This window comes from Sceloporus occidentalis, unplaced genomic scaffold, assembly GCF_023333645.1.
Source record: "Sceloporus occidentalis isolate IW3139 unplaced genomic scaffold, rSceOcc1.0.p SCAF_3, whole genome shotgun sequence".
Taxonomy (NCBI): Eukaryota; Metazoa; Chordata; class Lepidosauria; order Squamata; family Phrynosomatidae; genus Sceloporus; species Sceloporus occidentalis.
In genome coordinates, this window is record NW_028316983.1 from 162,657,207 (window position 1) to 162,675,925 (window position 18,719).

General features: G+C 40.5%; 1 protein-coding gene across 1 annotated transcript in view; it reads left to right on the forward strand.

The window, feature by feature from the left end:
* BMP6 (bone morphogenetic protein 6) overlaps window positions 1–18,719 on the forward strand; it is a 115,587-nt gene that overhangs the window by 77,420 nt on the left and 19,448 nt on the right. The window contains exon 2 of the mRNA XM_089516700.1: window positions 6,976–7,168. Coding sequence (XP_089372826.1) covers window positions 6,976–7,168 — 193 coding nt within the window. The remainder of the gene's footprint in view (window positions 1–6,975; window positions 7,169–18,719) is intronic.

An 18,719-nucleotide genomic window follows, 5' to 3' on the forward strand; every position in this document is an offset into this window, starting at 1 on the left:
CCCCGCGCCCCTTCCCGGCCTGGGAGCAGGCCTAGGCTTCCTTCCAGACCGGGAGGGGGAGGAGGAGGCTTGGCACCGTGGCGATCGCCATGATGCCAAGCGGCCCCACGCCCCTTCCCGGCCTGGGAGCAGGCCTAGGCTTCCTCCCAGACCGGGAGGAGGAGGAGGAGGACAGGGTTTAAAAATGTAGGACCTTTTTTTAAAATTTCCTAGCCAGGAAATTAAAAAAAAAAGTCCTACATTTTCAAACCTTGTCCTACATTTGTCCCGGTTTGGAGGTCCTCAATTGTGGCAACCCTAAGTACATGAAATTGTTTTTTTTTTCCATAGTTTTGAATCCATTTATGTCTGTTATGAAGTACAGTATAGGGCACAAATTAGGCTTCTTTTCCTAGTTCAGTCTTCTTAATTTAAAACTTTGGTGGAGCAAGTACAATATATGATATCCATCACAGCAGTAGATAACCAGCTCCCTTCTGTCATAACTAGAATGGCCAATGGCCAGGGATTATAGGAAGTCTAGTGCACCAGCATCTGAAGGGCCCACAGGTTCCTCACAATGATATATGACAAAAGGTAAATTTAATAATGAGCAACCCTCCTCCTACAAACCCTATTAACATGCAGCTAGATAATAAATTGGAGGCCCCCTCACCAAGCCAGCACTATCAGTGGAATTACCTCAAACAGAAAATTGGACCAGTTCCAACAAGGAGGAGGAATAGTTTTGTTTAGAAACACTTACTAATGTGTTTGGCATTTCCCCCAGACAAAATGTACATTTATAATAATGTGATAAAGCCCCAAGCACCTGCTCACTGTTTTAATGAATGTGGCTGCACTCTATTGTAGGCCTGTCACTGAGGTAATAAATCAGTATTGGGGCTGAACTGATTCTGACTGTAGTATGGACAGTTGTCAGCTCACATGATAGAAAGTTTCTCCTTAAAAGGAAACATCTGTGTAAATAAAATGCTACCATGTGGGGAGAAGAACATCCTAGAACTCTCCTTGAAATCTAAGGTATTCACTGTTATCATTAGGCAGTGCAAAGCAGCCAGCATAGTCAATGTATCACGAAAGGACACCAAATTCTTAGGCCTGTTACAGACTGCCAAAATAAAGCTGCTTCGGGTCTCTTTGGAGGTATGCTGTTTAAATGATGTATGCATCCTAAGAATCCGGAAGCTGCACCAAAGCTGCACTCCAGTGCTTAGGAATGGAGTGTGGCTTTGGCGTGACCTCCGGTCTCTTAGGACCCATGCATCATTTAAACAGCATACCTCCAAAGAGACCTGAAGCAGCTTTATTTTGGCAGTCTGTAACGGGCCCTAGTTATTTAATGTAGTGTGTGTGTGTGTGTTACTGTCACAGGATGGCAATGGCAAAACCTCTCTCAATAATGATATGATAGGGTTGTCATAAGCCAGTAACAACTTGAAGATACACAAAAAATATTTCTGTCATTGTGGATGGAGAGGAATGCCTCTCTGGTTTATTTTTGCACCCTAGGGTTGCTAGTCTTGTATATGTAGTATATGAGAAAGCACCATTTGCAGCTCTGCTTCAGTCAGCTAAGTGCCCACAGCTGGCCTTGGGGATCATTCCACAGGGTTTGTTTACAATTTGGAAACTATCTTTTTTTATTCCCTCATTGAGTACTAGCAAAACAGACCACCGAAAAAGGCTGGATTGGGGCCGCCCTGGCACTGCTCATTCCGGCGCCTCAGCAACCACATGTACACGGCCCCAATCCTCCCTGCCACTGCTGTTTTAAACTGACTTCTGAAAAGGAGCAGGTTTTTCCCACTCCTTTTCAAGCCAGCTCTTCTGGGTTGGGGCGACTTCTGGTTGCATTTGAGGCGTGCATCATCTAAACACCATGCCCCCAACGCAGCCCTATTGGCCCATCTGTTTTGGGTCTATGAACCTGAGCCTTTAAATAAGAAATCTAGATAAAGTGGAATGTTTAGACTGAGCTAAATGTTTTGGAAATCTAACAGAACCATTGTAGATATATTTACTAGTATATGGCTGTGGTTTTAATGTCAGATATCTGAAATAGCTTGAGACTAACCGAAAGAAAGAAATTGGCAGCATGCGCTTTTTTGGACTAAAGTCTACTTCCTCAGAGGCATTTGGTGGAGTGGAAGCCAGGGCAGACCTATATGTGCCATTGGTGTGTGCGAATGTCAATTCAAATTCAAAATCCTTTGTGTATGGAAATGAAGTGACAAGTCCAGTTTTGACAATGGTCATTTGTGAACAAAGACATTGGAAACTAGCCTTTGTGTGTGGAAATGAAGTGGCCAGTCCAATTTGGCATTGGCAACTAACCTGTAGTTGAATAGAATGAGTGTATTACACTAAGTACCCCTCCTTAAACTGCCAATTCCAGTTAAACTGGAATAAATAGCACTATAATTCTGTAGTATGAATGAATCCTGGGTCTTTCTAGATCCTTGGCTCTAGGACAGTGGTCCCTAAACTGTGCCCTTTAGGAGATTTTGGACTTCAGCTCCCAGAAGCCTCAGCCATGTTGGCCAGTAGTTTGGGATTCTGGGAGCTGAAGTCCAAAATCTCTTAAAGGGCACGGTTTGGGCCACTGCTCTAGGCCACTGGCCGCTGCTGTAGGAGGAGAACTTCGATAACATCTACTTTCACTCTTACTGAATCCTGGTTTAGATTTATTGTTTGATCCAGACATACTGGTTTAAATAAACTAATTTAATAACCCAGCTTTGAACTGGTTTCAAAACAAGCTGTTTTAAAGTTGGCTTGTTTAGAAAATGGACAATTTTTGTTCTAATCCTAGATCCCTGGTTTGAATAGGATCAAGATTCATTCAAAATGAAACTGAACTCTGCTGAGGTTTTCTTCCTGTCCATGTTAGAGAAGAGTAAGAATATTATTGCATTATCTTTGCTTCTGACATAGACGTTAGATAAAGATGAATCTTAGCTCATTCACCCATTGATGGAGAGTAGATAGCATATATGCAAGCCTGGCTTCTCCTGCATCTTTTTATGAACGGGATTTTCCCATTCTTGAAAAGTTGCTGCAGAAGCCCGGCTTGCATACGGGCTGTCTGCTGCCTGGTGACAGGTGAATGCAGTAAGATCCATCTTCTTAAAGAGACATGCTGCATCTATGCTGGGACCAAAGGTAATGAAATAATATCCTATGAGAAGGGATGCTCACAAATGCTGTGCTTTCCTTGAGCTTGTTCAGACTTGCCACAAACCGTAATTTAGCATTTCATGAAAACAAGCTCACTGTCTTGCTTATTGTTACTGGGTGACATGCCAATTTAATAGTTAATGCTATATGAAATGTTAAGGTGTATGGAAATTATATTATATTCTAAGACATAGCTGTGTTAGGATGTTATCAGACAAGGAAAATTGGAAGTATAATCCAATGGCAATCCGAATGCAATCATGAGGTTTAATGTTATTGCATGGTAGACTACCACACACAAATTCGGGCAATGGGAAGTCAGTCCAAGCGCAATCATGGGGTTTCACGTTATTGCGTGATAGACTACCACACGCAAATTCAGGCAATGGCATGCTATTATTGGGCAATGGGAAGCCAGTTCAAACGCAATCCGCATTCACATAAATTCGCTGAACTAGCGAATTCACATAAATGCGTTCTGGCCCCACTTTCTTTTCATTTAAAATTAAGAGAAATTCCTCACGTGTGATAAAGTCCTTAGTCTGGAAAAAGAATATGCAAAGGGGTATTGTAGCACCTTTGAGACTAATTGAAAGAAAGAAGCTGGTAGCATGAGCTTTCATAGACTTGAGCCTACTTCTTCAGATCAATGAGGTGGGGTGGAAAATCCAGCGATATAAGATGGTTGTGTGTGAGAATGTCAATTGAAATTCAAAACCTTTGGGGATGGAGTTCAGTTTTAACTAGGTTGGTGGGGCACAAAGGCAGGAGGTAGGATGTTGCCTAAAGCCAAAGAAAGTAGATAACTATATGATAGGTAAAGGTATCCCCTGTTGATAAAGTTGTTAAGTCTTGTCTGACTGTAGGGGGTGGTGCTCATCTCCATCACTAAGCTGAAGAGCCAGTGCTGTGAGAAACTACTCTGTGGTCATGTTGCCAGCACTATTTATCTGCTTGCATTTCCGTGCTTTGGAACTGCTAGGTTGGCAGATGCTGGGACTAGTGATGATAGCTTACCCCATCATGCAGCACCTGGGCCTTGAACTAACAACCTGCCGATCTTGCAATCAACAGAGTCAGCGTCTTAGCCACTTGGGCCACCGTGTCATGTTGTTAGAGTTATAGAATGTATGATAGAGTATAAACCATATGATAAGAGTATTGAAATGTAGTACAGGAACCAAAGAGAAGATGTGATGAACTGGTCAAGCATGCCCTTATGAGGACCGTGTGTGTGTGTGTGTGTGTGTGTGTGTGTGTGTGTGTGTAGAGAGTGTTGAAATGTATGTAATGTGCCAGAAAACCATTGTCTCTGTTCAACGCATTGCTAATGGACTGGAATTTGTGGATACATTCCAATTCTGCTATTTCTCTTTCCATTATTCCTTTGTAGGTTTTTTTTTTTTTGGGGGGGGGGGTCAAGGATCAGGTCAGAGGTGGATTGTCCAGGAAGGTTGATATGTTCTGCAACCAGTTTTTGTGTATTTCCATTCCTAATGTCTGATTATGTCCATTTTTCCTCTGGTGCAGACTGTGGCCTGTTTACCCAATGTAGAGTGCTGAAAGAGATTGCTGACATAGTATGACATAAATCATATTTGAGAATGAGCAAGTCTAAGTCTCTCTTAATAGTGTAGGTGATATCATTCGGTCCTGTAATGACATTTCCTGAATACATGTGTGAGCAGAGTTGGCATCTGGGTTTGTGGCAAGTTCTTGTACCCGCCTCCACATCTGTGTTGTGAGTCCTCCTGTAGATAAGTAACTGTTTGAGAGTTGGAGGCTGTCTGTAGGCAAATAAAAGCCTGCTACCAAGAATCCTTGATTGGGCAGCACAATTGTGCAGAATGGGTTGCAATTTATTGATGATACATTTGAGTGGTCTCAGGTGGGAGCTGTATGTGACCACTAATGGGGTTTTGTCATTTTCTGTCTTCTGTCTGTTCTGTACTAGATTAGTCCTGGGTACAAGTCTTGGCTTATTTGGTTTACTTTCTTTCATATGGTGGGTACTGTAGCTTGAGGCATGCTTGTTGGAATTCCATGAGTTTGGCGTCTCTGTCTTGAGGGTCCGAGCAGATGTGATTGTATTGGAGTGCTTGGCTGTAGACTATAGATCTGGTAGTGTGCTCAGGATGGAAACTGGAGGCATGTAAGTATGTGACCATGACTCTACATGTACAATGCCTCCATGGAAAGTGGTGGTGGTTGAATTGCTTCTCCTGCAAGCCACCTTGTAAAATGCTTATAGCCCCCTCCCTAATGTTTAACTGTTTTTAAAAAAATCCCTCCTGTTCGTCAAAATCAAAAATTGACTTCCAGTGATTTCTTGTTTGGATTTGGGAGAGGCATTTGTGGTTATGTGGCCTCTGGAAGGCTGCACTGGCCCCTAGACTTGCTGCAGTTTCCCATCCCTGCATTAAAGAAACAGCCATTATCTGTGTGAATTATTATTTTGTGAGGAGCTGACAAAGTGCACTGACATGGTTTTAAATAACAGTTCTAAAGTTTCTAGGAGTCACCTGTGTAATGAATATGTTTTTACATATTACTCATTGTAGAGCTGAGAGAAGCTGTTGCCTCTTATATTATTTGGTGAGGTGGCGAGAGAAGATGGTTGTTTCTGCTTTTAAATGTCTACACAAGGGTCTTGCACTGAATAGTGCAGATTTCTACTGATGTTTGATACATTTAAAGTAAGGAAAAAGTGATATGACACAGGAGATGGCTGGTTACTAGGGACACTTCCCAATGCCTAGAGCAGTGGATCTTAACCGGTGGTCCACACAGCCCCCCTGGGGCCATGTCTTCACAGGGAAGGACGTGGCTGTTCAGCCCAAAACAGAGTGGCTACATGACAGAAACCAAGGCAAAGGCTGACTGGCTGGCTGGCTGGCTGGCCTTGCACATTGCTGTTCGATCTGCTCCAGCTACACACTGGCAGGAAGAAACAGGAGAAAAATCTTTCTTGCCCTTCTGGTGCTTGTGAGGGAAGGTTTAGATGGTGTAGCAATAGTAGTAGTTAATGTTATTTATAACCATAACACTGGGGGTGGGGGGGGGGCGTTCAAACAAAAGATGTTTAAAGGAAGTCCCTGGTAAAGAAAATGTTAAGAATCACTGACCAAGAGCATTGCATTTTACTCTGTGGAAGTGTATGTCTGTCAGTCTCACATTGTGTTGCTGTCCCATTAGTTTAAACCTGTAAGAAAGTTTAACTTGTGTTGCAGTTGAAAATTTAAAAACTGGTAGTGATGGCAAGCTTTGAGCATCTCATAAAAGTAAAAAGCAACTCACTCATTCAACCTCCTAACTCACCCAGCCCCTGAGCAAATTAATGTATTGCTAATGAGTAACATAATGTAACAGCAACATCAGGAATGCATAATTCAGTAAGTTAATCTTTTAAACTAAAATAACACTAAATAGCACTAAATAATGTAGTACTATTCCTTTTAAATAAAATAAAGCTGATACTAGCATTTAGATTGGTCCTTCCAAGCTCTTATGCAGATTGCCCAGGATTCCCATGTACCCCACATCTAAGTCCTTTGGAGAAAAAGCAATTCATTCTCCAGTATAACAAATATTATCTACATTTCAGTTGACATAAAACCACTAATTGTGAGGTTAGGTTTTTTAAAAAAATATTTCTCCTCAGTCCTGTATAGGTGGGTACTGACACTTTCTTTTTAATTTAATATACTTGAAATGATTTTTAAGGTACTTTTTCAGTATTCTCTAGAAACTGTGGAAAACTACAGTTCAGCTGCAACTGTTCTTCTTTTTTTCCAGTTGAATATGACAAGGAATTCACACCTTACCATCGACACCACAAGGAGTTCAAGTTTAATTTGTCTCAGATTCCAGAGGGAGAGACTGTTACTGCTGCTGAGTTCCGAATCTACAAGGACTGTGTCTTTGGAGGATTTAAAAATCAAACCTTTCTGATTACCATCTATCAAGTTTTGCAAGAACATCAGAACAGGTTTGTGCCTTTCACTGGTAAAATTGTGAAGACCAGTCTCCCCAAAGGAGGACTGTGGGTGTTAATGAGAAGCAGTTAAGAAGCAATCAAGGAGATAACAGTATATAATTTGGGTTGCCTGGTATTAGAAACTTGATTTAGTGTATTTATATTTTCTAACCTATTATCTTACATATACCTACTTGGGAGTAAGTCCCATTGAACCCAAGACATATATTGGTTTGGACTATCTATATTTTCTTTAATATGCTATTTTTCAGTAGCTCACAACTGATCAGTCAAAGATCATCACACCAATAGCTATCTATAATTCCATCCCCATCTTGTCTAAAATCCAAATTACAGTAGTTACCAGAAGTCATTCCAAATTAGAAAGTCTTACAGTGCTTCCTGAAAGATGTCTCCCACCATGGATTTTGATAAATCTCCAGAGGCTACTTCGTAGCAATGTCCATTCTTTTTTCTTTGAAGTATTAGTTGGGTTTGACTGACAGTAAAACAACTGCATCCAGAGTGTGGCTGCAGAGAGTTTCAATAATGTCTAAAAATGTTTTTTAAAAAGTTCAGTGTGCCAATCTTCTTACTTTCCATAAAGCAGGTACATCATTATAAAAATCTATATCAAAAGACAGCATTCAGGACTGTATTTTAAAAAATAAAATAAAATAAATTTAAAAACAAAAAGCAAAAGACAGCATTCAGTTTTCTTTCAAGGCATACATTTGTTGTTTTAATTATTTTGTCATTTTGTTAATGTTAGTTTTGTTTAATTTGTCCCATTGTTTTACTGTTATATTGTACTCATTGTGTACATTGGCTTCAGTATCTACCATAAAGAAGTGACTTCTAAATACTATAAAAAATTTCAGGGGACTATGTCTAGGATGAACCTCATACATACTGTTGTTGTTGTGTGCGTTCAAGTCGTTTCTGAATTATGGTGATCCTAAGGTGGATCTTGCACATGGTTTTGTTGGCCTTTGCTTTCCTCTGAGACTTGAGAGAGTATGACTTACTCAAGGTCACTCACTGGGTTTCCATGGCTGAGCTGGGATTTGAACCCTGGTCTCCATAGTTGTAGTTCAGCACTCAAATCTAAACAGCACGCTGGCTTTCTCATACGTATAGGTAAGCAGATCTAGTGCTGAGACTAACGTGTAATACATAGAGCTTTTTTTCTTTACTATTTGCCATAAAGTTTTAACTTCACTTTCATTTGCCTAAACCAATGGTTCCCAACCTTTTCTATGCCCCACATGCCTATGAAATGTTTGATAAATGTTCTCACCCCCTACAAAAGAAATATAACATTTGAATATGAAGAAATCTAATTTCTAATTTTTAACCACAAATGAAATCACGTACAATACTGCGAGTAAACAAACTGAACTTTAAAACAAAGCTTTTAAGTCATTCCATAAAATGCACATCTAAATTGAGCAATGGGATTTTAATTTATTCATGAAAATGTAAATGGTAAAATTAATCCCGATTGTAAATATAAAATTCAGTGACTTCTTTGCTCCTCTTTGTCATTCATAATTTTATAAAAACATGGAACTTGCTTGCTGATTGCAATCCACAGGTCTACCAGTGGATTCAGGGGATACCTAGATTTTGTCTTCTGACAAAAATACCCAAAACAAAATAAAAGCAAAAACACTGAATTAACACAAGTATCTTTGTCACACTCCCTGAAATTCCATCTTGCACCACCCGAGATTGGGAGCTCCTGGCCCTAACAAATAGAAGTGAAAATTAGCTAGTGTACAAACAAGGTCAGAAGAGCCTTGTGTACTTGAGAATAAATATTTGAATATTTCAAGGTAAACGTTCTTCAGTATATGTAAAAATATACATGTGGAAAATAAAATAATAGACTATAAGCCAGGCATCTTGCAGGAAGCTAACATGCTACATCAATTGCACTGCTTTAGGATGGGTGGTAAATATGGCAAGAAGTACGTTTGCTTGCAGGTGAGAAGACTGGTGAGTGGAAGAGATTTCTATATGATGGGGAAATGAATGGTGTGGATATATTCCGGAGTGACTGAGGACAGGAGATTTGAGAGTTAATGTGTTCGGTGTGAGTGTGTGGAGCTGCAAATACTTTGCTTGCAATGGGTGTGTTTGTATATAGGAGCAGAGATGTAAAGAGTTGGTTCATGTCTAGTGTGTTGTAGTAATATCTATGTGTGTATAAGGGGGGGGGGGACTCCCATGTGTTTTCATGAGTTCCCATTTGCGAAAAAAATAAAAATAAAGTAGTAGTCTACAAAACCTTTCCAGTGTATGCTCTGTATCTAGAATGCTCTTCCACAGAAAGCTAGGCTGGCCCCCTGCCTGCTTGCTTTTCGTCAGCAAGCCAAAACATTTTTGTTTAAGCAGGCATTTGATATATAATCATATCAGGGTGGTTTTTATGAAGTACCGGTATATACTCGACTATAACTCAACCTCATGTATAAATCGAGGGCAGGTTTTGGGACCAAAATTATGGATTTTGAGATGACCCATGGATAAGTTGAAGGTAAAACTTAGGGGTATCTAACAAATAATGTAAAGGACAACGCAAAGGGAAACAATGCCAAAGAACTTATAAAATTCCAGCAGTCATAACTGTTTGTGCTCACACTAAAGGCTGGATGAATGAGACAGTGGAGGGGGTCAGTGCTTCCAGTATATTCTTACCTTTCACCAGGGATTGGTTCTTTTTTTAAATAAGTTAAAGTACAGCACTCACATTGACCTGCGGATAAGTTGACTCATGGTTTTTGGATCAATTTTTTAACCTAAATTTCTAGATTTATACATGAGTATGTACAGGAGGTGTGTTTTAGTTGTGCTTTTAACTTTTGTATATTTGTATGTGATTTATACTGTTCTTAGATTTTTTTTATTGTTTTAAATTTTATTGTAAATTTTTTTTAAATTATCTGTGAGCCAACTTGGATCCCTTCTGGAAGAAAGGTGGCATACATATGAAATGAAATGAAATACATTTTAACTGGTGCCATTCAAACTGGCTCTGATTACTGACTAATTTGATGCTTGCTTCTACAGGCCCTTCTTTTATATTTTGGCAAGCTAAAATGGCATAAAAGCCTAGATTCTGTCATCTAATACTTACATAAGATGTGTCAAATGGAGCCCTCTCTGTGTAGATATTCCAAGCACCATTACAACACTTTTTTGTTTGTTTTTCTTAATTTTCTGGAATTAAACAGCTGTTAGCTTTAAAAAAATACACTGAAGATTATTGCATTAAAATGGACAAATTGAAGTAGTGAGGCTTAAACAAAATAAGCTTATGATCAGATTGATAAACTGAGGTTGTGAAATCTCACCTGTGTGCTTAGCTTTGGTCTGAAATTCACCATATGTACCGTATATTTTATATCCTCCTCAGCAAAAGGGAAGAAACCCTAGTTCTTCTGGTGCCAATGGGAGATCTGCCATTCATTTCAGTGGTGCCAGAATCTTACCTTAGAAACTTGTTCTTGAGCTGTACACTAACAACTGTATCCAGGAAAGTCATAATATAAACCAGGGGTCGGCAACCTCCGGCCCGTGGGCCGGATGCAGCCTGCAGGCGCCTTTCTGCCGGCCCCCAGTCCCTCCTGCCGCTGAAATCACCGCCGATTTCGGCTGCTCCGGCCGATGTTTTGCCCTTCAAAATGGTGGCGAAGTCTCGCGCGACCATAAAGGTCGCACGAGACTTCGCCGCCATTTTGAAGGGCAAAATGGCGGCGCCCATTAGGAGGCCCGATGCGGCCTCTGGAGCCCTGAATCGGGGCTCCAGCAGCAGCACCGGGCCTCTGGGAGGCCCGATGCGGCCTCCGGAGCCCTGAAACGGGGCTCCAGCAGCAACACCGGGCCTCTGGGAGGCCCGATGCAGCAGCCGGGGCCCTGAATCGGGGCTCCAGCAGCAGTACCGCGCCTCTGGGAGGCCCGATGCGGCCTCTGGAGCCCTGAATCGGGGCTCCAGCAGCCGCACCGGGCCTTCAAATGGGCGCCGCCCACCTCCCTCCTGGCTCCGCCCACCTCCCTCCTGGCTCCGCCCTCCCTCCTCCCTCCTATAAATGGAGGGGCGGGGGGGAAGGAGGAGGAGCCAGAGAGAGAGAGAGAGGGAGGGAGGGGAGGAGGAGAGAGAGAGAGAGAAAGGGTGAGAGGGAGAGGAAAGAGAGGGAGGGAGGGGAGGAGAGAGAGAGAGAGAGAAAGGGTGAGAGGGAGAGGAAAGAGAGGGAGGGAGGGGAGGAGAGAGAGAAAGGGTGAGAGGGAGAGGAAAGAGAGGGAGGGAGGGGAGGAGAGAGAGAGACAGAGAAAGGGTGGGAGGGAGAGGAAAGAGAGGGAGGGAGGGGAGGAGAGAGAGAAAGGGTGAGAGGGAGAGGAAAGAGAGGGAGGGAGGGGAGGAGAGAGAGAGACAGAGAAAGGGTGGGAGGGAGAGGAAAGAGAGGGAGGGAGGGGAGGAGAGAGAGAGAGAGAGAAAGGGTGAGAGGGAGGGGAAAGAGAGGGAGGGAGGGGAGGAGAGAGAGAGAGAGAAAGGGTGGGAGGGAGAGGAAAGAGAGGGAGGGAGGGGAGGAGAGTGAGAGAGAGAGAAAGGGTGGGAGGGAGAGGAAAGAGAGGGAGGGAGGAGAGAGAGAGAGAGAGAAAGGGTGAGAGGGAGAGGAAAGAGAGGGAGGGAGGGGAGGAGAGAGAGAGAGAGAAAGGGTGGGAGGGAGAGGAAAGAGAGGGAGGGAGGGGAGGAGAGAGAGAGGGAGAGAGGGAGGGAGGGAGGGGAGAAGAGAGAGAGATAGAGAGAGAGGGGGTGGGAGGGTGGGAGTGAGAGGGAGGGAGGAAAGGAGAGAAAGAAAGTGGTTTGAGACAGTGGCATGCATTTTTTGCTGTTTTGTGGCCTTGCCTAGTCGCTTCCATTCTTGCAAATATTGCTCTTATTATTGTTGTTGTTATCCTTTGGTATTCTCTTTGCAAAAACCCCCCCACATGAACTTGCTTGCTCTTTTCTGGGTTGAGACAGTGTGCATGCATTTTTCCTGTGTTATGGCATTGCTGGCCCTAATAGCTTCTTGCAAATATTATTATTATCATGCGGCTCCGCCCCTGGAGGGTGGAAACTCCCCCCCTGACATGTGGCTCCGCCCCTGGATAGTGAAGCTCCGCCCTGGCATGTGGCTCCACCCCAGAGGGTGGAGCTCCACCCCCCAGCTTCGGCCCCCCAGTTGTCCGAGGGACAGCAACCCGGCCCCCGGCTCAAAAAGGTTGCCTACCCCTGATATAAACACACATATCAACATATAAGCATGGTGCTTCTTTTTATCTTTATTTCTCTGTAGATAATGTGAATAATTTGGGAGAATTTACTTGGAAAAAGCGTTATTTATCGTTCCGTATTTGGTTTAAAATGAAAACCTCTGCAAAAACTGTGGCTAGCATATTAATTCTTGCTGCTTTTGTGTTGATGATTCATTTGGAATATATTGTTTTCTTTTCCTATTGGGAACAGAATAGTGGAGAACTGCAAACTTTTTTTTTAAAAGCAAGCCAGCAAAATTGTTAAGACACCATGTTCCAGCAACTGTTCTGTACAAGCCAAAAGTGAACAGCTGTCTTTTAGTTAAAATACCAACTTGTCATCATTTACTTTGAGACAAGTAATCTGAACAAAGATGTCATGTTTCTAAACTTTTGGTGGGATGGTTCTAAATAATGTTCAGTCCATAGTAATCCTAATGATGCTGAGCCAAACAGGGATTGCATTGCTATAAAGTTTTAAAAATATATGGATTTGATGAATATCCAGTTTGTTGAATACCTCTTTCCCCTGGTCCAAACAGGGCCCTGCTAGAAAAGCATATAATGAAGAATATAATTAAAGGCTGTCCCATTTCCTGATGTGTTAGTTGTTAAACACAAGGAACTTCCAAATTGGGAAGCATTCAGAAATATGACCTTGGACATGCGGTCTGAAGTTGAATAATCCAGAAATCTATCAGATCGTTCTGTGCCATGCTCCATGGCAGATGTAAATCCTCCTTCACTTTAGTGGTTGATGCTCATCAACAGTGAGGTAGCCACATCACTAGAAGGAACAAGAATCTGTAGGTAGAAAAGCAGTTTTTTGGTACATGTGCTGAGAAGCATTGTTCCAGGTCAGCCATGAAGATGTTTGCATACTAGGGTGCCTGTGGCAGTGGGACTGATTTGGAGGTACATATTATTGCCAGTATAGTAGTTATGAGGAAGTACATATAGGCAGAGTTTGGTGGCTAGGTCTGCTGGAAGCTCATTCAGGATAATATTCTTGATGGCTTGCAGTCCATCCTGGTGTAGCATGATGGTCTATAGGGATTCCCCATGCATAGTGGCTAGGATGGTGTTCTCTGGGAGCTTGTGAGTGGACTGTATTTTCCTCAGGAAATGAGTTGTATTTTTCACGTAGCTTGAAGTGCTGATTGCATGTGGCTTGAGAACTGAGTCCATATATCCAGACATCTCAAGAGACAGAGCTCTAATGCTTGATACAATAGATGTTACTGGATTCTCTTGTTTAATATTTTGAATAGTAAATAGAAGATACCTGGTTTGGGTTCCTGGGGTATGTTCATTTGAATTTGGTTCTGTATATCCGTGGAGAATTCTCTGAGTAATTTGTGTAGTCCCTTCAGATATTCATCACTGAGATCTTTGGAGGGGATTCTGTAAAATGTGGTGTTAAGACAGTTGTCTTTCATTCGTTCATGATGACCAAAGCTCCTTCTTTGTCACTGTTGTATAATAATGTTAGGACTGTTTCTGAGACTGTGGATGACATTTCATTCCATATAGCTGAGATTATGTAGCAAATTGTGTCTCTTGTTCATCATTTCAGTTTGAGCACAGCTCTAGCATCATTCAAATCCACAACAGAGATATTGCTTATTGTAGAAAGCTGCCATAAGAAAAATATTTTTGTATTTCTTAAGGCAGTACAAAAGTGAAAATCGTACTTGTGGAACTGATGGAATATTATAAGTGTTTTCCAATCTAATGTGATTGAGACACACTTTTTCTATTTTAAAAACAAAGTGTTGTTGTGCCTTTCTGAATTATGGTGACCCTATGGCAACCCTATCATGGTTTTTTTTTTTTTGGCAAGATTTAAAACAAAAGAGGGTTACAAAAAAACCTTAATGAATAGCTGGATGGAGCTTTTTCTTTTCTCTTCCTCTTCTCTCTTGTCAAAAAGAAATCTTCTGGGAAAAGTAGTGGTATTGGCTTTAAATCACACTGTCATTGCAAACCACATTTTATCATTACAAAAACCACTGAAGTTGTTAGTCAAACATAATGAAAAGATTAATGATGTTCTTGTAAGGTAGGTCAGGTTTCTGGTCAACCCTCAGCATCCCTTTGAGAAATATAACACAGCTTTTCTCCAATTGTTTGTGAAGGCTGTAACCTAGTAAAAGAAAATGATGGTAACATTTAACCTTCTTCAAGTGGAACCATCTGAGTTGAAACCATAACATTATGTGGTGCTATTTATTCACTGATTTAATACACATACCTTAGTTATGTAGCAGAGAATAGGCACTTGTTGCCTAAGAATGATTCACACAAACATATTGAAGTGATTAAATATTTGTTTCGGCATGGATACTGTTCTTGTGAATGTTCCAATATAAGTTCAGAGAAGGTTCCACTAAGCACCTGTTGAGCCCATCCATTATATTAAAACTTCTTTTCCATGGTGAACTGTGACTCGGGTATATTTCGAAGCATCTGAAACATTTCTTCTTGTTCTAACATTTGACAAAATTAAATCAGAAACAAGGTTGTTTTTAATCTATTCATACTTAACAATATTCAAAGCAGGAAACATACCTGGGCCCCCCTGAATGGAAGAGGGTTCAGCTTCATGTTTGTAAATACAAAATATGGATGAGTTTGTAGGAAGGAGAGAGGAACAGGGAAGAGAGGAACAGCGGAGTGGTAAGAGAAAAAGAAACCCTATTATATACCTGATTCAGAGCCTGAAACTAACATGGTAGAAGTAATAATGTTTCTTATAAGTCATATTTTTTGTGGTAGAGAGGGTATAATGGCAACTGGGTTTTGTTTCATTTAGTGGTACTGTTGCTGGTTATGGTTTTGGGTGCAATGATTAACATTTAGTAGTTGTTTGAAAAATTATTTTTCAGTTTCAATTCATATGCAGCCTTCAGGAGCGTTTCTGTGGGCTTTGATCCCTCCAGACTACCCAGGCTACTATTTCCCTGCCCCCAAGGGGATTTGCTTCTCCTAGAGGCCCTGAGACCAGCAGTTTGCCATTTTAGTATGTTTAGTGTTGCCAGTTCAGAACTGTCCCAGGCTCTGAGGTTTCCAGGCTGAAACCTGAGACCTAGGGATGGCCCCTGGTGATGTCATAAGCATTGTGCGTTAAGTATCATCCACAGTTGCTTACAGCTTATCATTCAGATAAACACACACAGACACACAATGTATATTTCTGTTTGAAAATCAAAACAATAATCTTAAAGTGGTCATGATCACATACTAGGATGCGAAGGGGGAAAGTGTATTGAATGGGGGAGGCAACCAATGAGAGTGCAAGCTGGCAAGATTGACAGGTAATCAATAAACGATTAGTTGACAGCTTTTTGTCATGCTGGAAGGGGAAAATGCATCCCTTTTGTACTGATTTGAATTTGGGCAGAGGAAATGTGTGGCAATCAGTACAATGTGAGTCTGGTATATTTCAAATAGGTGTGGCACTAATGGGGTCACTGTGTGGTCACTGCAAACCAGGAAAACATGAGGTGGTGCTGCTTTTTTCTCATTGGTACATAAACAACTCATTGGAGATGTGAAACCTGGTGGAATTGATGGTCACTTGATGACTGTGTTCAGCTGTAGTCATCTGATATTTAATTAATTAAGTAATTAATTAATGTATATCCCATTTTTCTTCCATAGGGGACACAATGTGTATGCTATCAGACATACATGTAAGCCACCTTGCATCCTATGGAAATAAATTAAAATATAAATTAAAATAAATAAATAAATAAATATGTTCAGAGATGAAGGTTTTGACACGTGTGCATTTTAAATAACATATTAAGCAGCACTTGGATTGGGGGATGGTGTCAGTGAAGTAGATGGCAGAACAGCAACAAAATGCAGCAGGTTAAAGTTTTTGTACACATCAGGGAGGCTATTAATATATATGGTTTGTAGTTATATATGAAATAGTAGTGTAGGGTTCATAAACACTCTTGCAACTTCTGTTTCCAGAGATACCACTATGTAGAGTCTAGACAGTTGTGTCAACATGTCATTAAAGAATAGTAAACAAAACAAAGCAAAATTCAGTATGAGGAAAGTTTTTGGTGAGTTAGCATAATTAATGGCTCAATAAATAGCAGTTGATATGCAGCAGTCGTATTAAGCACTTTGAAGACAAGCCAAAAACATTGGTCCTGAGAACCATAATTAAAATGTGAGGATCCATGTTTAAAATTTGATGGTTTGAAAGAAAGTGTTCATTATCACTGCATTAAAATGAATATATTTTTCTGGATGGAAATCATCAACAACAATAATAACAACTGAAGGGTTGGACAGAGAGTGTAGGAAAAGAGACACACATACACACATTTAAAATATACCTTTTTATAGCTGTGATGTTTTCCTGTGGCAGTGTTCCATCCTATGATGTATGCTTGGGGAAGAGAGGAAATTTTATTTTAGTCTATCACTTTTGCTAGCTATAGTAGCAAACCCAACGGCTATTTTACAGATTAATTGCATCTTTATAATACAATCAACGCTGAGATAAATAATTGGAATGAATTATAAAGACTGGGATTCTTTTCTTGGGAGTTGGATAGAGGTGGGTATTTTTGTTGAAAGAAATGCTTGATTACATAGGAAATGTTGCAATCAGTTGCAATCGTGCAAATGCTCTAAATATATATTCAGGATGTATTGGTTAAGAATAGTAGCAAGAGCTGATATTTATAAAGTAGCAAATGAACACTCTTCTTTGAAAAGCTAAAGCTTGTGGGCAAGAAATGTGGGGCACAAATTCTAGAAATAAATTATTTCTCTGTAAGCCATCTGTACTGCTTAGGTAAACTGGGCACTTCTTTCTAGATCATTTGTTTGCTGACTTTATTTCCTCTTGCAGAAGTTAACTGAAGAGTAAAAATTATGCATATACAGATGTACACACACAACAGTCTTGTACTGAGGCAAAGACTATTTATCTGTGTTGCCTACTTGGTTACAGGCTGCTCTCCAGGACTTTTTAATTAGAGCCGATGTGGTGTAGTGGTTAATATGCTAGACTAGGTCTAAGGAGACCCACTTCATTTACTTACTCAGCCTTGACGCTCAATAGATGACTTTCCCTAACCTACCTCATAAGGTTGCTGTCAGGAAACTGTTTGGAGTGGGAGAAATTTTCTTGGAGGAAGGATAGAATATACATGTAATAAATTATATGCTTGTATATATTTACCACAGTTATAGGCTTTTAAAAAAATAATGCTTTTATTCAGTATTTATACACAACATTAAAACATCCATATTAACATCATCATAAATAACACCATAACACCAGGAACATTCATTACATCATAGCTATTCATAACACCCTATACCTTCTCAAGGATTTGATTTTACAAAAACACATAAATTAATCTTATCACACTTATTATTTTATCATTTTAATTGATAGTATGTACAGCATTGTGTACATTTACAGCGCTTTATAAATAAAGCGTAATAATAATAATAATAATAATAATAATAATAATGCTTTCTTCATATTTTCCCACCATGCATCACATTCTCCCATTTCCCCTCCTTATCTTTCCTTTCCCATTCTTCTCTTTCCCTACCTTCTTCTCTCTTCTCTTCACACCACCCTTTCATCCTAGTCCTTCAACTTTCTTCCACTTTTCTCTCCATTCTTCCAACTTTGCTTCCTCTAGTTGTACCTTCTCAGTTACACCAAACCTCTTCTACATTCAAATTTGACTTCCTTCCTTGCCCTCACCAGTTCTTCTCTCTTTATTTTAATGACTTCCTAATGCCATAATCTACATGTCTTTTGTTTTCTTCAGCACTTTATGTTTTACATTCTCCAGTTTTATAGTATCTATCCTAATATCTTTGTCAGGAAACCTATAGTTGTCAATAGTCTCCAATTCTTTTTCAGAAAATTCATCAGTAGTTCCCACTCCTTGTAGAATTTATCTAGTAAATTATTTTTCAATGACAGAATTAGCTTATCCATTTTTATTGCCTCATATAACTTAAGACTCTATTGGTTTTTTGTGGGTTTTTTGGGCAATGTGGCCGTGTTCTAGAAGATTTTCTTCCTGACGTTTCGCCAGCATCTGTGGCTGGCATCTTCAGAGGATGCTTGCCTGGGAAAAGTGGGTCTATAAAAAGTGGGCGAAACGTCAGGAAGGAAATCTTCTAGAACATGGTCACATAGCCTGAAAAACCCACAAAAAACCATGGATGCCGGCCATAAAAGCCTTCGACTTCACATAAGGAT